This window comes from Engystomops pustulosus, chromosome 10, assembly GCF_040894005.1.
Source record: "Engystomops pustulosus chromosome 10, aEngPut4.maternal, whole genome shotgun sequence".
NCBI classification, from domain to species: domain Eukaryota; kingdom Metazoa; phylum Chordata; class Amphibia; order Anura; family Leptodactylidae; genus Engystomops; species Engystomops pustulosus.
Window position 1 is genome coordinate 67184540 of NC_092420.1, and position 24475 is coordinate 67209014.

The following is a 24475-nucleotide window of genomic DNA, read 5'->3' on the forward strand; positions in this document are numbered from 1 at the left end:
GGCACCTCAAATGATCAGCTGTTTCATAAGGTTAAGGCTGGCGACACGCAACCTGTTTGATCTGTGAAACACTGACTCTGTTTTAATGGAACGACCACATTGTATATATCGCCAAAGTGCCAATCTGGCCATTTAAGTAGTAACTTATTGCTTCTTGCTCTGTCACAGCTTTCAATCGTATCTGTGTCCTGAGGACACCAATACAATAGAATATTATTGTGCCTTAAAGTTGTATCAAGAGCGGCATGTACTGGGCTGCCTGGCACTGCGGGTGAGGTATCGAGTTGTGTCTGCTGAACTCTGTACTGGGGTGAAGGCCTGGGTGTCAGCAGAGAGGCCACCTAGTGTCACCTATGGTACCAATGCTATAGGTTCACCACCACTGTCCTATAATCAAAGGATTTCAAGGAGACCAGAAGAAATATTTTCCTGTATTTTATAGAAGGGTAAAAGCCCTTCTCCCGGTGCGCTGTGTAATGCTCGCCTGCATGAATACGGTTATGTCCATATAATAGATGACCATGTCCATGCATTTCCTCCATTATCGTCTAGGATGAGACAGAACAGCGCTCCTATATACATACATCGCAATAATTACTCGAGTCTCATTTATCATAACTGACTCGCAGAACAATTAGCTTGAAACAATATCCAAGCTGCGGTTGCTACAGACAACATGAACAATTGTCCTATTTCACAGATACATCAGGGTCTGATGGGCTGCGCTACCGGAGGTTTCTAACCCTATTGTTTCCTCTTACAGCAGCCTCAGGCTTTAATTACATGCAGATTTATTGCGTTATTTCTTTCAGCCAAATTTAGAAGTGGATTCAACAATATGGATGGTCATTTTCATGCGCCAATGTTTTATAGGCATTTTTAGGTGACACTTTATTGACTCTGGCTTAGTTATCAGTGTCATTACTTTTGGATCTCTATTGTCAGATGGACGGAGCCACCCACAGCCCAGTTGAGTACAGAAATTATTCAGTGTATGCCTGTTAATGTCAGGTGGGTGGTTGCTACAGAAAATGGGGGTACACCAGCTGTGACAGAATTGGTGGTACGCTACATATTGCTGGATGCAAAGATTTTGCATTGCTGATGGTGGGGGAAGTTTCCCGATTCTTTGGGTGGACCTTTGTTGGGGTTCTGGGACTTGCTTCATACATTGACTGGTCTCATTGAACCAATCGACAACACAAGTGATGTCCTGTTTAGGCCGGGGACAGTCATTGGATGACGCAGGTCCCGTGACTGAAGGAGTTTCAGAAGAACGTGGGAATTGCATGCCAAAGCAGGGTAAGTAATTTTTACTATATGTGTGCTCTCTCCTCAATTGCAGATTGGTAAGGGAAATGGAGATTATGCATATTGTGTGTCAATATGCCTGATCCCTATAAAGGATTTGGTCGGAAAGATGAGTACAGTGTGTTCAAAAGTGAAAGAAAAAGGAAAGCCACAAGTTTGATACATGTCCCCCATTGAGTGATTTCCTACCACCCACCGAGAAAACCTTCTGATTTCCTTAATAGGAGCATTTGTAAACAATTTCATGTATCTCTACACAGGATTTTATTCCATTTACCGTTTGATTGTATTATATTATTAGTGTTGAACACTGCTAATTTCTAGGATTTGTGCTCAATGCTGAATATTGTCCATCTGTTTGCTGTAGTTTTGTCTATAGTGTGGCTTCCAGTACATGTTAAGGGTTAATTACCTCCATATGAAAGCAGCACTTCTGTGTGTCCTATGGCAGGAATGTTAATGAGGTCACACTGGCTCCCAAATTGCTCCACAGGAACATTCTGTGTTTTGTGTAGGGCACGTTATAAGCTTTCCAGACATGCCTGCATTGCCTCCTAGCTATTTGTCAGTTAAGGTTTTTTTATGTAGATTTATGCAAATGAGCAGTACATTGAGGGAGTGGCCTAAGTAGGGCTCAAGTCATGAATTGCAAATAGTTTATTGAATAAATAAATTTATTAAGAATCTCTGTTGTGGGAATTTTTTTCTGATTAGCTCTTTCTGATTAGCACATCTGCAGGCAGCGTGTCAATCTCCCCAGCACCTCCTGCTCTATAACATGCTGCCTGCATATAGGACACTATGTACAATCTGCTCAGCTCCTCCTGCTCTACAACATGCTGCCTGCAGATGGGACATTATGTACAATCTGCTCAGCTCCTCCTGCTCTACAACATGCTGCCTGCAGATAGGACACTATGTACAATCTGCTCAGCTCCTCCTGCTCTACAACATGCTGCCTGCAGATAGGACACTATGTACAATCTTCTCAGCACCTCCTGCTCTACAACATGCTGCCTGCAGATAGGACACTATGTACAATCTTCTCAGCTCCTCCTGCTCTACAACATGCTGCCTGCAGATATGACACTATGTACAATCTTCTCAGCACCTCCTGCTCTATAACATGCTGCCTGCAAATTGCACTGCATTTTTTCAATGTAAAAACTATGCATTCTCTTTAATTTACTTGCTAAACCTTAGAAGCTCTCAAGGTAATGTACATTTTCTGGATAATCTTTTGTATCTCGAATCTCCTCTTGTCACCATTACCAGGGAAGTTCTGCAGGTTTTATTATGTCATGAGCCTAGTTAACATCACAATTTGCTATGTGCCCAGTTTGCTTGCAGCTGAAGTTTTTCGTGTGTCACAGTGCAGATCTCTGGCATGCAGATCTCGAGTCGTTTACGGGTCTAGCACACACTCTCTGTGTAATGCATAATGCACACCTAGGTGCGGCTGAAACAGCTGATCGTCTAAAGCAGCAGATGATGGACTTGCAAGGCAATTTTTGGTGACAGAACGTAAAGAAAATGATGTGATAATATTCAATGAGAAGCTTTATGGCAGTCCTTGTGCCTAGAGGAATGGTTATACTTCATGGTTGGTTTAATTGTATATTTTCTGGAGGAACAAAAAAAAAACCTGCAGAATTCTATAAAAATGTTCTCTGTCAATGATTATTTTTATGCATATGCATAAGTATGCATGTGTTTCTCAAAAGTGGACATGGCAGGAGTAGTAATGCTCATCTTTACCATACTAGCATGACATGGCATTGCAAAAAATTAAGTACTTAGAGGGAACCTGTCAGTTACATTAACGCAGACACCAACTAAACCGCTACAAGAGTATAACTATCCGTATATTGTTCCTCACCATGCCTGTAAACTTATGTAGTCTGCTCATAAAGTTGTTTTGCCCTGTATGCATATTCATGTTCTGCTTAGCTGCACTTCCATCGTCCTGATTGTCAAGGGGCTGCCTTCTCTTCAGATGAGCCAACTCTGTTCTGCTTTCCCGTTCCTCCCTCAGGAAGGAGAGAGTTGATGGCTGTGTGTCTCATGGGAGAGAATTCCTGGGGACAGAGGACATTGTAGTAAAAATTTACTTTAATATATTTTTTTTAAATCGAGGGCAGGGGTTACGAGGGGCATCATAAAGAGCCATTCCAGGCTCCAGTGTTTTGTGCTTGATTTTAATAAATAATTTGATTTTTACTATAATTGCATAACCAAATCCCACACTAAACATAAGGCTGCTGGTAGGTACCCAGTAGCGTTAATGGTGAATACAGCCATATACCAGTGATAATTTCCTTTTGAATATTATACCTAGTTTGTTCCAAATTCTTGGATTTTGATCCATGCACTTTGTCAGTCTTGTTTATACTCATTTTTTCCCACTTTTTAAAAATCTTTTAATATTCTGATTCATTCTAAATGTCACTACAAAAATATCCCATGTTGTCTCTTCGCAGGAGGACGAGCTGATGTTGGTGTGGGAGGCTGACGTCTGTCATGCCTCCTGTGTCTGCCAGCTTTAGGTGCTGCTGCTTGTGTTGAGAGTGGTGCACACGTATAGAAAGTAATGTAGACAGGGGCATATTGTGAAAGAATAAGGGTGACATTTTCACCATTTTTGGGATGGTCGGTAACTAAAAGACAGTAATGCTTGACTAATGTCCCCAGGTTTGAATTTCTTTAAGTTCTAGATCTTTAGAAAATCTAATCAGTCTTTTAAGAATAGTTGTATGAGTTCCATGAAGTTTTGAAGTTGTAGTAGGGATGAAAGAGTTAAAAAAAATTTTTTGATTGTCATTGGCCTATTAAGTAACTTATAAATAACATAACGGCCTCCTGTGACAATCAGGTTGCCATTTGTAGACCGCTCTGTGCTCCACGTGTCATCTGTGTAGGGATTATAGGTTTTGCATAACAAGTCTTTGAAGCCCATTGATCTTGGTCAAGCTGGATGTGTCACCGCCACGGAAATGCATAGCGAGTTGCTCATACACTCAATAATTGCATATTATCCCAAGTGTGTGTATACACTCCCTTCAGTGCATCATCTGTGACCCGAGGAGAGTCATACAGGGCTGCAGCTGCATGTAAAGAGTTTCCGAATGTGTCGTCCCAACCAGAGAGAGGGGTCACTGGAAACATCCTATTAACAGGATGTGCGGGATAAAACGAGAAGGAGAATGGTTCTGGCACCAAACAAGACGAGTAAGACGATACATGTTCCGTCTGAGCCAATAGGATATTACATAATTAGAAAAACATTTAAATCCACATTCAATTCATACGTCCTTTGTGAAATGTATATATGTAGGAAATGTATTTTTGGTCATTACCAAATCTTTCAAATCTTTTATAATCCTGTTCACAGCAAATCTACTTTGCACCTTTTGAGACGGAAAACTTATATTAGGCTTTCGCACCTTGTCAAATTATGGAAGAATATATTGACACCTTTTGAGCGTAGACTGGATAGTGTCTGGATATAGAGTCTGCACGTGGGCACAGAGAAAATGTATTGCAGCGCACAGCGAGTTTTGTATCAGATTTGTGGTTTCAATGTGGTGTAGATGGACACCTAATAAAGTAGATACTTTATAATAATCATATATATATTTTTTTTTTATATGGGAAGATTGCAAAAGTCCCTATGGCAACTGGACAAAACCTGACATGTTTCTGACAATTAGATTTAGGATGTCCATCTTGTTGCAAATGCTGTTAATTTGGAAGCCAAATTTTCTTATTTCAGAAATGAAAACAATTCTAAACGTCATAACATACTACTCTGTGCCTTTTTTCTCCTTCTTTTTCCGGTAGTGAGCAGTGTGACCCCTTCAGACCTTGCACATCTTTCCCTTGATTTAGCTCTTAAAGGAGATTACACTATCCAGGAGCTGTCTGTACATTAGGAAGACTACTGACAGCTGAGAAAAAAGAAACCCAATAGATACAGCACAGAAATCTGATTTAAACGCTGTTTAATTAAGGAAGAAAGGCAGAGGAAAGGACATATTTTTTTAAATTAGTATATTGCAGCATTCGTCAGTATCATCTGCACTCTTCTTTTAAGAATGTTTTGTCAAAAGTTTAGTTGCTCATTAAATACTTTTTGGAATCCCTGCAAAATAGGCTTGATCCCACAGAATCCATATCCATTAATCTATAAGATTCTGTAATGTCCAAAAGAGTCCATTTTTACCTTGTGACCCTGGGTAATAAAACTATTATTACTAAAACATGTTGGCATGTTTAGACCGCAAACACTTTGGAAAGATTTATAGAACTGTCTTTGTAGCCTACAGCTGCCAATCACCATGAAGATCTTATTTTTTAGGTTCCACTCTTGAAAAAATGTAAAAGCTCCTGTGTGATTGGTTGTTAGAAATAACATAACCACTTATCCATGTCAATCATTTTATACCGGTGTCCCTTTTAAGTGTGCGACTTCTAGTAGCCAAAATGTTTGTGCTCTATTTCGGATTGAAGGAGTTACTTGATGAAACATTCGTTACGTAATAAGCTAAAATAAACTCTTCACATTGGCTTACACCATTTTAACAATGTCTTCCCCAAAGGGACATGGAACTAGTAATCCATTCCAGAAGAGGGGGGTCTGTCATCTGTTAGGAATTAGTAACATGTCAGATTAGTATGGGATTGGAATGTTCTGGTAACAGAAAACGTAACTGCTTTTCTTTGTAGGAAAGTTGTGTCATTATAATGTTATGTAGGTTGTGGTGTCTGTGTTTGAGCTGCTAAGATCAGGGCTCATTTTGTGCACATTTTGTGTCCAGAACGCTTTGCTGACTTTACATTTATGGCTTATTCTTAGCCTAACGGTACACAATTTATTGGCAAATCCTCCCCCCCACCCCATTTTTCTTAAATGCATAATGTGACGACCCTACCTAGTCGGTCAAAGGCAAATGACCTAACCACAGCCGACCATAGTTTAAAGAAGATCCACTGTTTGGATCATGGTTTCTATAGCAGGCCCAGGTCGGCTGGTCTACATTCCTGCACCTGGGCTGTGGCTTCCTTGCTCCGACCACTTCATGGATGCTGTGGGAATTTTAAGGAAGCGAGAAAGCAGCGTGGGCATGTATTGAGTGCTTTGGGGGCAGATAATTGCCTTTGGTGCAGGGACCCAGAGGGCCTCTGGTGGCGCCCCCCGGAGCACTTGAGGTTCATTTGCATATATATTTTTTTTTATTGCAAAAAGGAGAACCTAAAAGAAAACGTCAGATGAGATCCTGCATCAGAGTTGCCTGCGTTATATGCTGCCGGACCTCTTTACTTTAAAGATGAGCTGCCCTCTTCCCTGATGTGTGCCTTGATCCACTGACTGTTACCTGACTTTGCTTGTACATTGTACAGTGTCCCACTTGTCTGCATTTGTCATCCTTATTCAGCTTCTATGACCATGTCCAGAGGTATCTGCATTGCAAACAATTGGTGTTGAACACTGGGTAGGGGTCAGGGCTAGTACCCTTATAGGTGGCCCAAAGTCCAGTCGTTTGACAAGCACGGTGGGCCCATAGTCATTGGTTGTTACAGGCATAAGCGTACATATCCGAGAGCCTTCAAACCTGCAGAGGACTTGAGAAGGACAAATATATTATATTATCCAATGTTCTTATCACTAACCACAACTACTAAAATAGCTAAGGCAGCTCAATAACAATACAGACAATGTCACGTCACAACAAATATAGGGAATGCTCACGTCCAGCATGGAACATAACTCATCAAATATATTAGTTAAATTGATGTGTATGTGTACTGGTTTGTTTGGGGGGGGGGGGGGGGCGAGGGGTTCTTCATCATGTATTGACTGTATGACTTACAGTGAAAGCTCTTCTGGTGTAGTCTGGTATCATATTTATTATAGTGCTGACCTTCTAAAATGACATGGTGTACAAATGATACAGATACATCATACATGCAGAAAATGCAGTAATATTAGATGGTTTTAGTTCTGCTTAGACTTTATTGGTCATATCTGTGCATGTTACATAAACATAGTACAGTATACGGGAAGTCTGACAAGTTACCAGGATGGGAAAAGTCCTAAAGGAGAGAACAGATGGTCTTGGCTTTCAGCCTCTAGACTAAGACATCATCTAAAAGAGGGAGATCATGTTGAGTGTTTCATGCTGCTTCATCCAGGAAGCTGAATCACAAGGGTTTGGGTAACAAGACAGAATAATTGTCATTATGACTTGTGTGATTTTGTGCAAATTGTACAATTACCCTTCATATTGGAGGAGGAAGGTGATGTCCAAAACCACCTATTTTACCAGTGCTGACCAACCATGTAATTACGTGTGTGAGGTTGCCTGACTCTCTGCCCAGGTATCAAAAAAACAAGTTTTAGCCGTTTGAAATTTTTAATATGCCCCATTCTGTTTTCTTTAAACTATCCAGTCACTGCCAGGGTTGTCGTATTCTATTATTCTCTTATTTTCCAATCACTTTGGGGAGGGAGCAGTTGATAATAAAGTTTGGTTAATTTTGTTATTAAAGGGAACCCGTCACCAGAATACTGTTTTTAAGTTCTCCCACGTCCCCACAGTCAATACCAAGCATATCCAAAAACATGTTTTTCTAAGATTTCTGCCTTTTTTTTTTTTTTCTTTCAAACAATAACTTTTATACAGCTTTACCTGGCTCCCAGCCTGCTGTGTCTCCAGGCCGTGGTCATCCTTGCTCAAAGTGCCCCCCTCCACAAACTCGTCCTCCTTGATTTTGAATTTTAAAAAAACCCTCCCTCCGCTACATAGCTCCTTGCCTCCCTGCATTTCCCGCAGACAGTGCAAGCGATTCTAGCGCTTGTGCTGTTAGTGTCAGATTGCGGACAGATAGGAGTGGAGAAGTGCCGGCAGTCTCCATTCTTATCTGCGCATGCATCGGATCCCGCACAGGGTTGGTAGACAGTGGGGCGGATGCAGGTATGCAAAGTCTGTAGTGAGTTTGCACCACATTTATCAAGGCTTTTAGACCTTTTTTTGGCACTTTCCCTGATGTATCTGTTTAAGGGGCGTGACTTTGTAGAGATGGGCGTGACCTTGCAATAAAGGGGTGTGGCTTGTGGGAAATCGTCCATGCGCCCAAAGTTCTAGCGCACATTTTAGACCTCAAAGTAGGTCTAAAGTAGGAACCGGCAGTCTTATACTGCGCCAGAATTCATCATCACAGTGATAAATTTGGTGCAGCAAAAGACTAATGTTTTCCAGCTAGAGACTGGTGGAACACCTTGTTAAATCCCCCCATTGTTTTTTTTAAAGAAAAAAGCCAGAAATCTGATTTCTCTCCCATGTGGATGTTGGAGAACCTAAAAACAGTGTTCTGGTGACAGCTTCCCTTACATAAATGCAATTCAATGAAACTGCAATGCATCTGAAAGCAGTTCTGAATTCCATAGCAAATGGATAAGGAGAAGAGGCTGAAGCATAACTTCTTACATACCTAGATGGTTTCACTTGATGATTTTAACAACTTCCACACACATGCTTGGTGAGTTACTATATACTAATGGAAGAAAGGGTGAAAAATAGGTGGAAGAAGCTTTTTATTCTTTTATTATTATGTTTATTATGCGCTACTTATTTCTGTGTTTAGAAAGTTTAGATACGCTTCAAAAATTCTACAAACTATAAATATATATACTGTATATTATATAAAAAATATGGTTTTACCTTTTCTTTCTTCCTTAATACATAAGTTCTATGTTTATAAGACAGAATGTACAAAACCGGCAACAAAAATGTGCGGCAACAAGTTGTTGCCCTCCTGCTGTTTTATGGTGCTGTTATATAGGCCCTTGTTTAGTTTTTTCCTTTCCTATTGATGTGGAATTTCCCTTACAGACTTCTTATTGCTTCTGGAAATATGTGTGTAACTGGAAAAGTTTTTCTCTATTGTGGATGGTAGATTGTAAAAATTTCATTGGTTCAACAATGTATTGATTATACCCTGAGGTTTAGATGGTCCAGTAAAGTATTATGGTAAAACACTAGGCAATCTTATAATATACTTGCATATTCTAGTGCAAAAGTGGTCAGGCTATGTCTGCAGTTCTTGGTGTAGTCTGTAGAAGTTTTACTACAGTCTCCTAGAGCTAAACTAAGGAGGCAAAGGCTGATGTTCCTACAGCAATAACAGAGCAACCTTGTATATTTAGTAATTCTGTAAAAATGTCTCCAGTTTTGAGAAGTACTTTAATTTTTTTTAAACACAAGATGATTCTAGTCCTAGCACAATGTGCTTTAGAGACTCCTCTCATTATACCGATGCCCTCGCCCCCCACCATAGACGTTGACTCATAGTCTGCTGGTTATCAGCGAACGCACTGAATAATTCAGTCATTTTGTTTAAGCTGCGATGCCCAGGTAATTTATCTAGAAACAATATCCCTTTTGTTGGGTATTACGGACCAGTAAACCTGGAAAATGATAACGTATGAAAATGATATCGTAACCCTCTAGCTGCTTGGGCCTGAGATGACTACAGCAGGGCAGGGATAATTACTGTGACAGAGCTTTCTAGTTGTCTTATATAGAAGGGATAAGGGTTTGATCTCTGCTCCTTTATGGCTCCACGGTTCAAAAAAAAAATTAAAGAATGATGACGCAAATGATGGATTTGAAAAAAAAAATTCATTGTCTAAATTGAAAGTAAAAACAACTTTTCAAATATTTTAAATGATGTTGTGTCATTAGGTCCTATGTAGTCCTTTTATGTCTTCATGACTTACTCCAGAGCACAGATGTGCCATACTATTAGGCCGCGAGAAGTGCCGTGGACTGAGCACTATGCGGGGGACTGGACTCCATGCATAATATTGATATATGATGTACAGAGTTTTTGTTACCCCATTATGTAACAAAGCTGACACTTGGCTCTGCTGAATATCGGGGAAACAAGTGCGCACCATATATCAATATTATGCATGGAGTTCAGTTCCCAGCAGAGTGATCAGTCAGTGGCACCTATCACGGACTAATGTGATACCAGCCGAGCTGTTTTAGCTGTTTATCTTCTTCTCTAACAACTAGCCACACTTTCGTTTGATGAAGACTTGTCCTAAAGTCAAAACATCACACATTTCTGTACAAGACCGCAATAAAAACTACTTGGGCTCCATTCACACGAAGTATGCCCGCCGTACCGTAGCACTTTGGTGCTGCGGAGAGGAGCAGGGGATGAGCGCAGCTCACCCCCGCCCCTTTCCATAGGAATATACAACGCACGGTGCCGTATTACGTAGAAAGATAGGACATGCCCTATCTTTCTACGGGCTACGGAGCGGTATGGTGTCGCAGATTGTTTTCTGCAGATTTACTAAAAATTTAAAATTGGATTATGCAGAGGTGTATCTCCAACTGTTACGAGTATATCACCAATTTTAAAAGTATAAAGGAAGGATTAAAACATTCTTACTTTTTTATATCCAATTGTAGCTGACAAAGTTCACTAAAAAGGTTGACCTAATACAATTGTCCTCATGAAAAATATTTTTCTTAAATATGAATAGCATTCTCTAAGATGCCTGGCTCACATTTTGGCAGCTTATTTTCCAGCATTATTGTGTAGATTGTAAAACCTGTGGTGCTGAGCTGCGCACAGATGTATTTGGGTTCTTCAGTATAAATGATTGATTGTAGTTTAGTAAAATGTTATCTGATCTGTTAGTTGGGAGAGAAGCTTTCCAGCTATAGATGCTATACATTACACTGCGCTGTGCTCGCGCTCAATGGCTGCAGCATCGTTCACATTTTTGTAGAATAAAGGGATGAAATTGAACACCCATGGCGCTTGGACCAGGCCCTGACGCGTACATCTATGGTGAAATACTAGATTATACTATATAACGATGCTTCTCTGGAGAGGCCCTTTCCCTACGTGAGAGGCAGAGCCTGGGGTGTCACTACTGCAATAGTTCAGCTGTAAAATTGGTTGAGCATTTAGTCTGGGCTCCGAGTCAAAATGACTGTATAATATCGTGTGTCTCTCGCTCAGAGCTGGGCTGGCCAGATGTTTTCTGCTATATATTCAATGCTTTGGAAAAGGAAGTAAGATGCAACCACTGGGACCATCTGAGCGGCTTCTTGTGCCATTGCCAAGCATAACTTGTATTAATGCTGTGTATTGAACCTCCTATTAAAATTGCATAAGTTCCTTAATTACAGCAAAACGCACAAGGACGATGAAGAATATTCATTGTTTTACAAGTTGTTAAATAACTTGCTCTTTGATAAATAGGTCTGTGAAAGCATCCGGACATCTGGACTAAGTGCATTTTCTCGTTCGCTTGAGTTGCAGTCACTTAGCTAGGACTGGTCTTTCTTTTGGTTTCGAGATCGCATCCGCATTGGATTATGGGCTCATGCAACACATACACGTGGTAGCCATTGTTTAAATTGTCTGTCGCACGTCACTATGTATTTCGATGGGCTCTTAAACATGGCTCAAATTTTGGAACGGGTCATATTCCTGCCCATGTTTGCGCCAATGATCTCCTAATTCCACGCTGAAAATGGAGGCTTAGCCTGAGAAAAATTCTGTCTGTAATCTGAGTTGCTTTTCTATCGCCAATGCTGTATGAGATTTTGCTAACAAAAACTACCCGCCAGTAGGGAGGCCTCCTATAAGAACTCCTATATTGTTTGTGTAACAATAGTAATAATCTGGTAAAAATGGGCAAAAGAGAGGGATATGGAGCATCACTGTGTACTGAAAATAAAGTCTGGAGCAGGTCTCCAAAGGGTTCAACATGAAAAAAGGTGCGATGAAGAACCACTCCATAGTGAAAATAGTGTAGATTCTTTATTCCACCATTTAACATGCAGTGTTTTGCCTTCTCCATGAGCTTGATAATGTCTTCCTAGAGAAGGCGAAATGTTGCATATCAATGGTGGAATAAAGAATGTACACTGTTTTCACTATGGAGTGCTGCTTCATCGCCTCTTTTTTTCAATCTGGTAAAAATATTGCTGGTCAATTAGTACTAAAACTTGCCAATGGATCTGGTTGTGTTGCCAATGTTTGTAGTGCTCATTGTTAAATATCTTCTATGTTCTAGAAAATAAACCTATAAAATTCCATTGTTTTGCTGCAGGATTCTGTACCAGGTTTGTAGTTTTGAATCCTAACTTGGTAAAAAAAAAATATATTTTTGGCTAATTGGTACGATTCGTCAATTATCTTTCTCGGTCAGGAACAAGCGCTGAAGGCTGCAGACAGGGTGAGAAGTTGAGGTGTTTTTCCATGTCAGGTAATTAGGTTCTTTTAATGAAATGGCATTTTCCGTTTCCAACAGAATGGATTATTTGTCATGCACTTGGTGGGATAATAAAAGAGTTAATAATCTGGGGTTAGAGATCTTAGGCCGGCCGTTCTCATGTTCAAGCCACGGCATTTGTGTGCTCTAAATTGGGAGAATGTCTGTTACCAGACATCTTTGTTAGTAGTGTATCAGAAAATAAAAGGGCCTGTGTATGAGGAGGGGTTATACACTAAATTATCATTCTCTTATATGTTCCACCGAATGTATATTTAACATGTGCCAAGCTTTATGGCTGAGTCCTTTATGGAATAGTATACAGAAGTCCTTCCTTCTCCCACTCATACACAAGTATTGTGGGTCACGGTTACTCATTTCTCAATGAAATGTCTTTGGGTTCCTAACCTAAAGGAGCTTGTTTTTCACTACAGTTCTCAAGGACCGACAGTGATGGCTCTTAAAAGCCTTCTCCACTAATTGAGAGGTCATTAAGATCTGGCCAGAAGGGTCCCTCATCCATCCTAAGTTGTACGCAAACCAGAATTCAAAGAGGTTTCTAATCCTATGGCAGCCACGGACGGTTTATGTATCCTCTATCCCTTTTTATGGATTCTGACCTTTGTAGACAAGTCTCAGATGAGAGAAGAGACAGATTTTAGGCCGGTCGCAGTGATCAGAAGCCTCATACAATCCAAACAAATTAATAGATGCACTTACTATTAAAGTAACAAGACTGAGCGACTACTTAATATGACTGTCTGTTGCAGATTTTTAGTCGAAATACCTGGTTCCCCTCCATTTTAAACTGGTGCAGTTCCCTGATCTCTCCTCCTTCCATGTAAAAGGTCCATCCCCTTCTCTTGCGTCTTTGTGCTCTTTGCACTTTGGCAGTCTGACACATACCCCCTGATCATAGATGGACCGATCAGAAGCAAAGATTGTCTTGGGCTCCTGAAGCTGATGATAAATTTATTGATACAATCTTTCAAGTAGGATCAGGTATTGAGGGAGGCCTTGACAGACCACTACATGTGGTGTATATGTCCTGTCTTACTATCGTGATTAGGCCCACTACTTCACACCGCCGCACCTAATTAGTGCCACAATAAATGCTAAATGGAAACCAAAGATACCCTCCAATCAAGGAGGAACACTACTACAATGCACAATTGGATTTAAAATGTACGAATAACTTTTATTAATGCTGCAAAATATGATACTATAAAAACCATGAAGACAACAAATGTGGCCTCTCCGTGGAGGATATCCACAAGATACAGTACAGTATGAGGTGGTGGAACACAAAGACAGAAAAGGGCGGTCTAGCACCGGGCAAGGTGGAACTAGTGTATCTGTATGTAGAGTATGGTGAGCTGGTGGCCAAAAGGAATGATTCCTATAAGGACTGTCCTATATCTGTACTGGTGTACATAGCGGACCGATGGTCTCTGGGATATGAGTCTAATATGCCAGGGACCCTTGAGTCAGGCTGCCAGTTCTTACCTATTGCATGTAAATTCGCTCCACCGCCCGGGAAGACCGCCTCCCCGAAGCACGTTTCGGCTCTGACCCCCAGACGAAGGGAGCCGAAACGCGCGTCGGGGAGGCGGTCTTAATAAAGGTTATTCGTACATTTTAAATCCAATTGTGCATTGTAGTAGTGTCCCTTTTTCCCTCCTTGATTGGAGGGTATCTTTGATAAATTTATTGGCAAGTATTTATTGTAATCCAGAGGGTCATTTATCTTATCTGCATGTATGTGTGTTTTTTTTTTTCCTAAAATAATTGCGTCCAAAAACCAGCTGATGGATGAGATGTGGATACAAGTGATGAGTGAAACTTCCTGTTTAATAGACAATTTTTTTTGTGTCATTTTTAACCAGCGCTGGCGACTTTTAATCCTCTTTTCTTTTTTTGTAAACCGTAAAAAGCGACTTGTAATTAAGCGGAGGATTTGTGAAGAGGCTTAGGGTAATTAAACCTGTATAGCGCAGTCCTCACTTCAGCTCCTAACACTCCTGGGCTTATTTCTCTTTTGTTGGCAGTGTCCCTAAATGCCCCCTGTGTCCGCTTTGGTCAGCCAGATTCCAGCTTCTGTTGCCTGGTTATTCGTCTTGCACATACAAGCTGGTAAAATCCCTGGCTAATTTCTCCTTCCCCGTGTGAGGCCTGCTTGGGTTTATACTTCCAAATTCCAGTTCTGCTGCATAATCAGACCTGGCAAGCGGCTAGGAATTATTTCTAGGGTGGTGGGTGAGGAGGTGATGCCACGCGTCATAGTTTATATTGGTTTTCTTAACTCTTGAACTTATCATTTTCTATACTAACTTAAAGCTATGTTCACTTTTCTAGTGTGTATGCCTGACATATGGATTTGCACCCATTGAACCAACATATGCCACACAAGTGTATTATCAGCATGTGTTTGGGTATAAACTATTACTTCTATATCCTGCAAAACCAAATGATACATACACTGTATGTAAACCTAAAGTGTGGTGTGGTCCCTAATATCTTTTCATTAAAATTGTGAAATTTAGCCACAGAAATAACATTGATATCTTGGCACTTATCTGCAGCACCAAGGGGGTAAGAAGCGGGTGACAGACACAAGGTAGTATGATTTATTACGCAGTATCTGCCAGAAAACCACTTGGGACTATTGCAAAAACCACCAAATTGGGTTTGATCTGGCCACATTTACGTCAAAATTTAAATCGCCAGTCTTAATAAATCCCCCTATAACTTTAAGATCAGACTAGGCAAAGGTTGATTCTATTCGACCCCTAGACAAGGGTTGCAGACACAAAACCACAGAAAATGTATATTGCATTGTTACTGAAAACTATTGCTATTGATGACACATTTGCAGGATATTCTATAGATGCACAATAGTTGTGGGTGAAAAAGTTGAGATGACCGTGGAGGGGCTGTATAAAAAGAACATGTACTCACCTCATCCAAACACTCCATGTGTCCGGCACTGCCGTCTCTCCGGGCCGTGTGGTGCTGACGTGTGGGCATGATCGATTGGAAGCTGCGCTCAAACAGGCATGGCCCGGAGAGATGGCGGCACAAGACACTGTGAGCAACAGACGAGATGAGCACATGTTTGTTTTTTTGTGCAGCCCCTCACTGGACTCCTCCCCCTTTTTTTTTTTTTTTTTTTTTTTTTTTTTACACTTTCTCTCGGAAAACCCCTTTAAGAACTGCATCAGATCTGCATTCGGTTTCATATGGCTTTTGGTGCATTTCTGGAGGAAGTTCATGAACAATCTAATGGTCCAAGTTTTGAGCTTGTCTGTGGTGTGACGCTATATGTAGACCCAGCACCGTGAAGTCATGAGCGTTAATAAACATAATGGTTTCTGTGCAGTTAATCTTGTGGGATTATATGGCATTATATTTCTCTGTTGATGTTGCGAAAGACATAACTTAAAATACTTCTCTCCTCCTTGATGAAACATAAAGGTCCAATGTACAACCGGCTTTGTCATTCAGATGTAGACATGAATTAAAAGTATTAATGAACTGAGGTTCACAAGTTCATCTCCTTTTTGTTGAACGGCTTCAGAAGAGTCATCAGCACGAGGCTCCTGGTGTCACAAATGACATTTTTCTTTTCTCTTTGCCTTTTTCTTTGTTGATTTTGATTGGCGTCTTCTGCACCGGAATCAATATCCATTCTGTTTGTTTAGCCCATCTGACCGGGTTATGGGACATTAGAGGGAAATCAATACTGGTCTTCATCACTTTACCAAAGCCGGAGTCCTCTGTCCTGTGCAAATATGTTCTCTCTGCAGCATAGATACCACAGGGAAATGGTGTGTTTTTCTGTATTTTAATCAACTTAAGAAGAAAAAACAGGACTGATAACTATATGTAGCAGATTATATCCATTATCATCCCAACTCAAGTCCTTAACCCTGCAACCTATTGCCCTTAAGTGTAGTAGCAAGGTTACATTTTCCTATAAATCAGTAATAAACCTATCTTCTTACGGAAACCTTCCTCATTCCCGAGTTATTGAACCCCTCTCCTCTTTTCCCATATCTTATCATCCACTGGTAAATCTGTCTGCAGAGATGGGGACAAGTTATTGGATCACGAAGATATCTCCGGTTACAGCTGCTGCCCTTAAAGGGAGTGTACTACTTCTCCTAGCTGTATAATCTGCTGTCAGCATGTTGTAGAGATGGGTATTGTGATTTCTAAAATATCTTAATTAGCATACAGATTTTATGGGAATTTTTCAAATGGAGCATTATGGAGAGAAGTAATAGAGAAGTTGGTGCAGTCTTGTCCTCCGCACCTGAGACACAGATATTGTCTTGTGAAAGGAATGGGATGAACCCAGTAGAAGAAAGTGATTTATGTGGGAATAATAGTGTTTCGGGTGAGGACATGCCCTGGGTGCACCAACTGCCTCATTAGCATATGGAATATTTAAGGAATTTCTTAATTCACAGTTCATTTCTCTACAACATGTTGCCAGCCGATTGTGAAGTTTGGTAGAGGTTTCTATCTCGCCTGTCTATGTCTTCCATGCTGCTGTTGAGGCTTTTGGACTACAACATTATTAGAAGAGATTCTCTTCTTCTCAAAGTTAAGAGCTCAGCTTGTAATTTTGCAGTGAAAAACTTTTTTTTAAGGCTAAATGCACATGGCCTGGGTGAAGTACATGGCGGCTGGAGAAGGGAGGGGATTGAGCGTTTCTCTATAGCTCGATATTTTGTGGTGCGGCTGCCCAGCTGGATCATGATGCGATGAGACACAATGTAATAAGCTGCTAAGTACGGTGTCATATACTTATTCTGTAATTTAGTCATTGACTATATTATAGGTTCAGATCTGAAATTCCCCATAAGTGTTTGCGCTGAGCTCACTGGTGGGGACTAGTAAAAGCTATGGGCGTCTAGGAGATGAGTGAGAACCGGCACAAATAATCATCAGTCTCTTGAATAGAAAAAATTTAATTCTTGCATTAATATTTGTTATTGATGACACTGAAAACATTTGCCTGGACAAAATTTTTGTTACGCATGTAGATTCCCAGAATATTTGGCAATAATTACTGACTATCAGGGTTTCTCCGGCAGTAAATTGATACAACGGTTTCTGTATTATAATATATTGTTAAAATTACAAAAGTTAAACAATATTTTTATGTAACATAATTTCCACTGTGGTAGTGGATGGGTAGAGGTGCATTACCATTGTGGTCTTGATAGAACATACGCAAATACCCATATACAATGTCATGAAGAGAATCTTTTATGGGACTATGTGAATGTTTATTAATACACGTTCCTTTATGTTACAGGACCAGTTCGATAATCTAGAGAAACACACACAGTGGGGATTGGACTTCCTGGACAAGTATGCAAAATTTGTCAAAGAAAGATTAGAAATCGAGCAGAACTATGCAAAACAGCTTAGGTAAGTGTCCTCTCCCTAAGGTATAGTCTGCAGTGCGCACAGTCCTGAGTATAAGGCCTCTTTCACAGAAACGTATTCTACCTGTACAGCACATTTTTGATAAGGGCAGTGTGACAAAAAGCTACATTAATTTCAATCGGCAATAGGGTCCATTTACTTGCCCAAGATGTAAAATAATATGGAGCTTGTACTATTTTCTCCAGAAGGTGCATCCTTTCTGCCATCCATCATTTGCCAGCCCACGATATTTTACTCTGATACGGTCACATACGGATGAAAATCGCCACATATATATGGATTCATACAGCACGGAAATGCAGGACTGGAGAAATCACACGTTTGTGTGAATGCAGCCCAAGGGTGCTTTCACCTACACGCAATGGAGACTGATATCTGGCCGCACCATTTGCTGATATTGATGCTTATTGCACCCGGTCATGGTGCGTTGAGCACGCGTTGTTTCACTGCACCATGACCATTCACAAAGAAATATAGGATATATTACACTGCATTACGATGCCGGCCCTGCTCTTCTCTATGGAGAGAAAAAGGCTTGACAGCGCTCATCCCTCCTCTCCTCTCCTCCACTGCCACGACGTGTGAGCACACAATCGTCTGAATGAGGCCTCATACAGCATCAAAATACAAGAAATCATACGTTTGTGTGAAAGAGGCCTATATTTTCATACAAATTCGAATTAAATTTTAAATGATTTACCACCTTTTCTGTTCTTTCTACTTGTGGTTGTGTTTGTACGGATTCTATAATGAACCTGGCGATGAAAGAAATTAATTTGCTGTAAGAGCAAAGATTTGATTTCACTGTGTACTAGAAAAAGACAAAAATCAACAAACCGTGTATACCCTGTTGGTTATTTAAATACAGGCAGTCCCCGGGTTACGTACAAGATAGGGTCTGTAGGTTTGTTCTTAAGTTGAATTTGTATGTAAGTCGGAACTGTATATTTTATCATTGTAATCCCAGCCGGAACTTTTTTGGTCTCTGTGACAATTGGATTTTAAAAATGTTGGATTGTCATAAGAATGAATATTAACACTAAAGCTTAATATCAGACACCTGTGATAACTGTTACAGCTGATCATTGTAGCATAGGACTAAAGTACAATAAATTACCAATATTCAGAGGCCCGTTTGTAACTAGGGGTCGTATGCAAGTCGAGTGTTCTTAAGTAGGGGACCGCCTGTAGTAGTTTTTAAGAAGTAACTGGCCTGTACTTCTGCTGTTGTGCTCCTTATATCCGCTATCAGTAGTGAGGTTGGGTGCCTACCACACACAGATCTGATATTGATAGCTTATTACCTATTTAAAGAGGAGTTATAATTTATTGCCCAGAAAACCTTTTACTGGGCTATTCTGGTGGCGACATATGGGGCTACACATTCGTACTTGGCTTCAACTCCCTTGACTTCAGATCATAGCATTTATATATGTTGGTGATGTATTAAAGGGGTTGTCCAGAGGTTAAAAACATGGCCTCTTTCTTCTCTCTAGAAATGTAGGAAGCTTGGCTACAATGCTATGCTATGTTTTGGGAAAACCGCCATGCTTTTTAACCTCCGGACAATCCCGGAAATCTACCCTCAAAATCAAGCATAATAAACTGGGCGCTTTCTCCTAGATCTAGGCGCTGTGACTGCTAATCTTATATTTGTTTTACATGGTCTCCTTCCTCCTAAAATCAACTTTTAAAATTAATCTAATGAGCAAGAAGTAAAACTACAACATAGATGGACTCTGGTAACGCCCCAGAGCCCTTCTTGCTCATTAGCATATTTGTAAGTTGATTTTAAAAGGAGGCCATGGATAACAAATATAAGAGGATTACCACATTCACTGTGCCTGGGACTATGAGAAATGCCCCTGGTTTATGATGCTGGATTTTGAAGGTAGAATTCCATAGGATCTGTCACATCATGGTTGTGTGAGTGATGTTTGTTCTGTTAATGTCTGTGGAACTCCACGTTTTCACAAAGGATGTTCATCCCTCTGTAACTTGAGTAATGGCTATTGATGGATAGATGTGTGTAGTGGGTGCAGCACCATGCGATGGCTGAGCTCCGTCTCCCTGTCGCAGCTGAAATGTGTGATAACCACAGCAAAAACCATCTTTGGCTGTGGGTATAATGCAGCACTGGACATGGAAATGTAGTATCAGAGGAGCAGACACTGTAAATATTCCATACGGTTGTGTCTGGTGGGATGTAGTGAAGTAATCACACAGTATTTTTCTCCAGGAAGTTATGACAGGGCCTTGGCTCCGAGTCGACCTTCAAATGACAGGTTTCAAATGTATTATCTCATCTCATCCTGTTGTAGTTGACTTTCATGAATTGTCTGACCTGTGATGGCAGGAAAACTATTTATAGCAGTTTTATTCATTGTCCAGCTTTGTTATTTTAACAATTTTTCACTTTATTTTTGGATGTAAAATACATGGTGCTTACATAGACCTTGCATAGCAGTATAGCTTCCTGGTCTGGGACACATCAAGGTGGTATAAATAACAAAAGCCTCTCGCTGTTCTTTGTTTGAGATTGTTCACAGTATCATATCAGCATTTGGCAATCTGCTGAGCTCCTCCTGCTCTATAATATGCTGCCCATAGATGGGACACTATGTACAATATACTGAGCACCTCCTGCTCTATAATATGCTTCCTGTAGATGGGACACTGTACAATCTGCTCAGCTCCTCCTCCTCTGTAATATGCTGCCCATAGATGGGACACTATGTACAATATACTGAGCACCTCCTGCTCTATAATATGCTTCCTGTAGATGGGACACTGTACAATCTGCTCAGCTCCTCCTCCTCTGTAATATGCTGCCCATAGATGGGACACTATGTGCAAATTGCTCAGCTCCTACTGCTCTATAATAAGCTTCCTGTAGATGGGACACTATGTACAATCTGCTCAGCACCCCCTGCTCTGTAATATGCTGCCTGTAGATGGGACACTATGTACAATCTGCGCAGGTCTTCCTGTTCTATAATATGCTGCCTGTAGATGGGACACTATATACACTGTGGTCAGCTCATCTTGCTCTATAACATGCTGTATGCTCATTATACTCTGTAGGCTCTTCCTTTTTATATACACTTTATTATAATATCAGAAGTATATCAACCTGAAATTTCCATTTCATTCCCCTCCCAATTTTTGCTGAACTTTGCCCAGGTGTAAATTCCCTTTTAAAGTGAATTTGTTGATTTTAACCTTGATATCTAAAGGTATATTTCAACTAAAGCGGTGTCCTGGGCACCCCTTACTTCTAATGCCTGACCCTCTAGCACCCCAGGGAATTATTTGTACATGAAGTCGTATGTCAACAAGTATTTATTTTATTTCCCGTATCTTGATAGTTTATGGCGACATGGATAAAATCAATGATAATCTTGAGACCCTTGCGTCTTACCTTTACCCCTAGTGACCCTGACATTTTTATCTTTAATTGTTTATCTTCACCTCTTACAAAAACTCCCCCAGTTTACGAGAAAATGAATGTTTTCAGTAGTTAGGAATTTCACATGAGTTGCATGTAATGCCTTGGGGCGGCGGTGAACTCCAGACATCATATATCAGTGTCATACAGGCACCAGATGAGGACAGATTAGATCCGCTGCCCCATTCTGACTGAATCATATGGCTACACTTTACTATTGTGAAAGGCGACATTTATTTATATACCTTATATGGCTTGTGGTTTGTTTTATTATGACTATTAAACTACATGTAAGCTATTGAGTAATGGGACATCATGGTCCGTAGGAATGTTGATTATTTTGCTATGGAAAAGGCGAAGGGAAGAAAACACTAAAAATTGATCTTGTTAATGGTCCTTCATAGTATGAGAGAACACGAATACCTTTATAAACGTTAGAAAATTGTGTACTTTTTAATCAAGTTTTTGATAAACGTTTAGTTTTATTAATTTTGATGATTTTTAAAAGTTGTTTGCATGATTTTATCTATAATATAATGTTATCTAAGAAAAAGTAACATTTCCTTTTAATTTTTACTATGGACTCTAGGCTCAATAATTAGCTGGAAAGTGTTGGTTCTGTAGGAGCTTTCTGTGCAGCAGTCACTCTATTTACATCACATACAGGATTACAATGGAAGAAAACACCTCAAAGCACAATGGTCTCTATATAGATAACACTGACCCATCATTACATCACTACTGACAATAGATGATGTCACAGCTTATCTTCTCCCCCTCCCTGTACAATGACCTCTATATAGATAACACTGACCCATCATTACATCACTACTGACAATAGATGATGTCACAGCTTATCTTCTCCCCCTCCCTGTACAATGACCTCTATATAGATAACACTGACCCATCATTACATCACTACTGACAATAGATGATGTCACAGCTTATCTCCTCCTCCTCCCTGTACAATGACCTCTATATAGATAACACTGACCCATCATTACATCACTACTGACAATAGATGATGTCACAGCTTATCTTCTCCCCCTCCCTGTACAATGACCTCTATATAGATAACACTGACCCATCATTACATCACTACTGACAATAGATGATGTCACAGCTTATCTCCTCCTCCCTGTACAATGACCTCTATATAGAGAACACTGACCCATCATTACATTAATAAATTTCCCTTAAAGGGGTTGTCCGAGGGTATAAAAAAAACCCATGGGTGGATGGGAGTGGGCGGGTTAAAAAAAAAAAAAAAAAAGTACTTACCCCTGCCCCGCGGAAATCTCTCGGGTCCCTGCCCCATGGAAACAAACAGGGGCATGAAAGTCTCGCTGCGTTCATCTTCTGTCCAGGTGAGGTGGCCGGCCACGTCCCAATCCCCAGCCTTGTATCATGCGGGACAGGTGGGCATGGCCTGCCACCTCATCCGCCCGGAAGCTGAACGCAGCATGGCTTCTGTGTCCCCGTTTGTTTACATGGGGCAGGGCCCGAAAAATGGTAGCGCTGGAGGTAGGGAGGGACCATGCAGGAAAGTACATGTTTGTTTTTTAACCCTCCCCATACCAGCCACCCAAGGGTTTTTTTTTATGCCCCTAAGGTTATATTCACACTTATCATTTTGTGGATCTTCCTACAGCAGCCAGTTTGTAATAATAAATGTTTTTGTTTATTTTCTTGTTTATATTCTTTCTGATACGCTCTGAGTTCCCCACTTGCCATACATTTGCATAACTTGGCCATGTGAAGGTGGTCACCCAGCTTTTCCAGAAACTGATTTGAGCTTGAAGATTTTGAGCTACTGCAGAGTTAATAGTATAATTTTTGAAGTCTGTCCTTAAGATTTGTTTTCTTTTTGCTCCTTTGTGTCCCTATAACCATATGCTGCTCAGTAATGACTGTAGAAAAATAGAAAATTATGTGTGAATTTACATGGGAAATATTTGCAGTTTTGTGTGAACATCTGCTTGTAGGCTGAGTTTACAGTAAATCTACTCTATGTCGGAGTGTCCGGCCCTCAGTCCAGTACAAGTAGCAGTATCGTGGTGCTTACCTGATCTGCATGCTGATGGCACCGCCGGCCTTTCAGCATTGTGGCCTTTAATTAAAGGTGACAGCAGTATACGCTGCGCTGTGGGGACAGGCTTTGTGCACGGGGCGATGCCGGCTTTAATCTTCTCGCCCCTCTTGTGTGTCGCACTGTCACAATATTTCTCAGCAGTAAGCAAATGCTACAGTGTCTCGATGTGGTATTAAAAATGGTAACATAGGATATGACTCTTAAAGGGGCAGTGCCCTTATTATTTTAATGGTTTCACAGTTGTAATGAATAAATAGTAGAATGTAATTAAGCTTTTTGGGTTGATCTTCACAGAATCTCAAATCGTCGGATATGACAATTTAAAGGTTGTGGAAGTGTTTTTTTTCCCCCCCTGCCTTCTTATGTTGGGGTATTTTGGTAAAGTGCTCTAAAAGTCAGCTAAAATGAGACTGCAAAAATCCTTGTTCCCCGTCAACATGAGCTAAAAAATGGACTGCTTGCGGATGGCATAGAAGAAGATGGGTCACAATGCTAGCTGATGTGAAAAAACGCTAGGCTAAAAAAATCCCCAAGCTGTGATAAACCTGCTGCTGTGCACGGCCCTGTCACCAAATTTACTCCCCAATTTTGAAAAGTATTGAAGATGGGCAGATTATCACACACAATATCACATATGTCCTAAATGCATTGCAGAAACGTAGGGAAAAACCCCAAGTGTTCTGCGAAATATTTCTATTGTCTGCAGTTCCCGGAATATATAGCAAGTCTATGCTAGCATCAAAATCCATCATAACCCAGGGATACTTACTCATACATCCAGGCACTGTGACTGTGGTAATCTTCTTATATATTTGTTATCCACGGCCTCCTCCCTCCTAAAATCAACTTTAAAAGAAAA

The 24475-nt window shown here is 40.5% G+C and overlaps 1 protein-coding gene across 5 annotated transcripts in view; it reads left to right on the forward strand.

The window, feature by feature from the left end:
• FNBP1L (formin binding protein 1 like) overlaps positions 1-24475 on the forward strand; it is an 84706-nt gene that overhangs the window by 25562 nt on the left and 34669 nt on the right. For all 5 annotated transcript variants that reach the window (XM_072129090.1, XM_072129091.1, XM_072129092.1 and 2 more), the window contains exon 2: positions 17943-18058. In XM_072129090.1, the coding sequence (XP_071985191.1) occupies positions 17943-18058 (116 nt within the window). The remainder of the gene's footprint in view (positions 1-17942; positions 18059-24475) is intronic.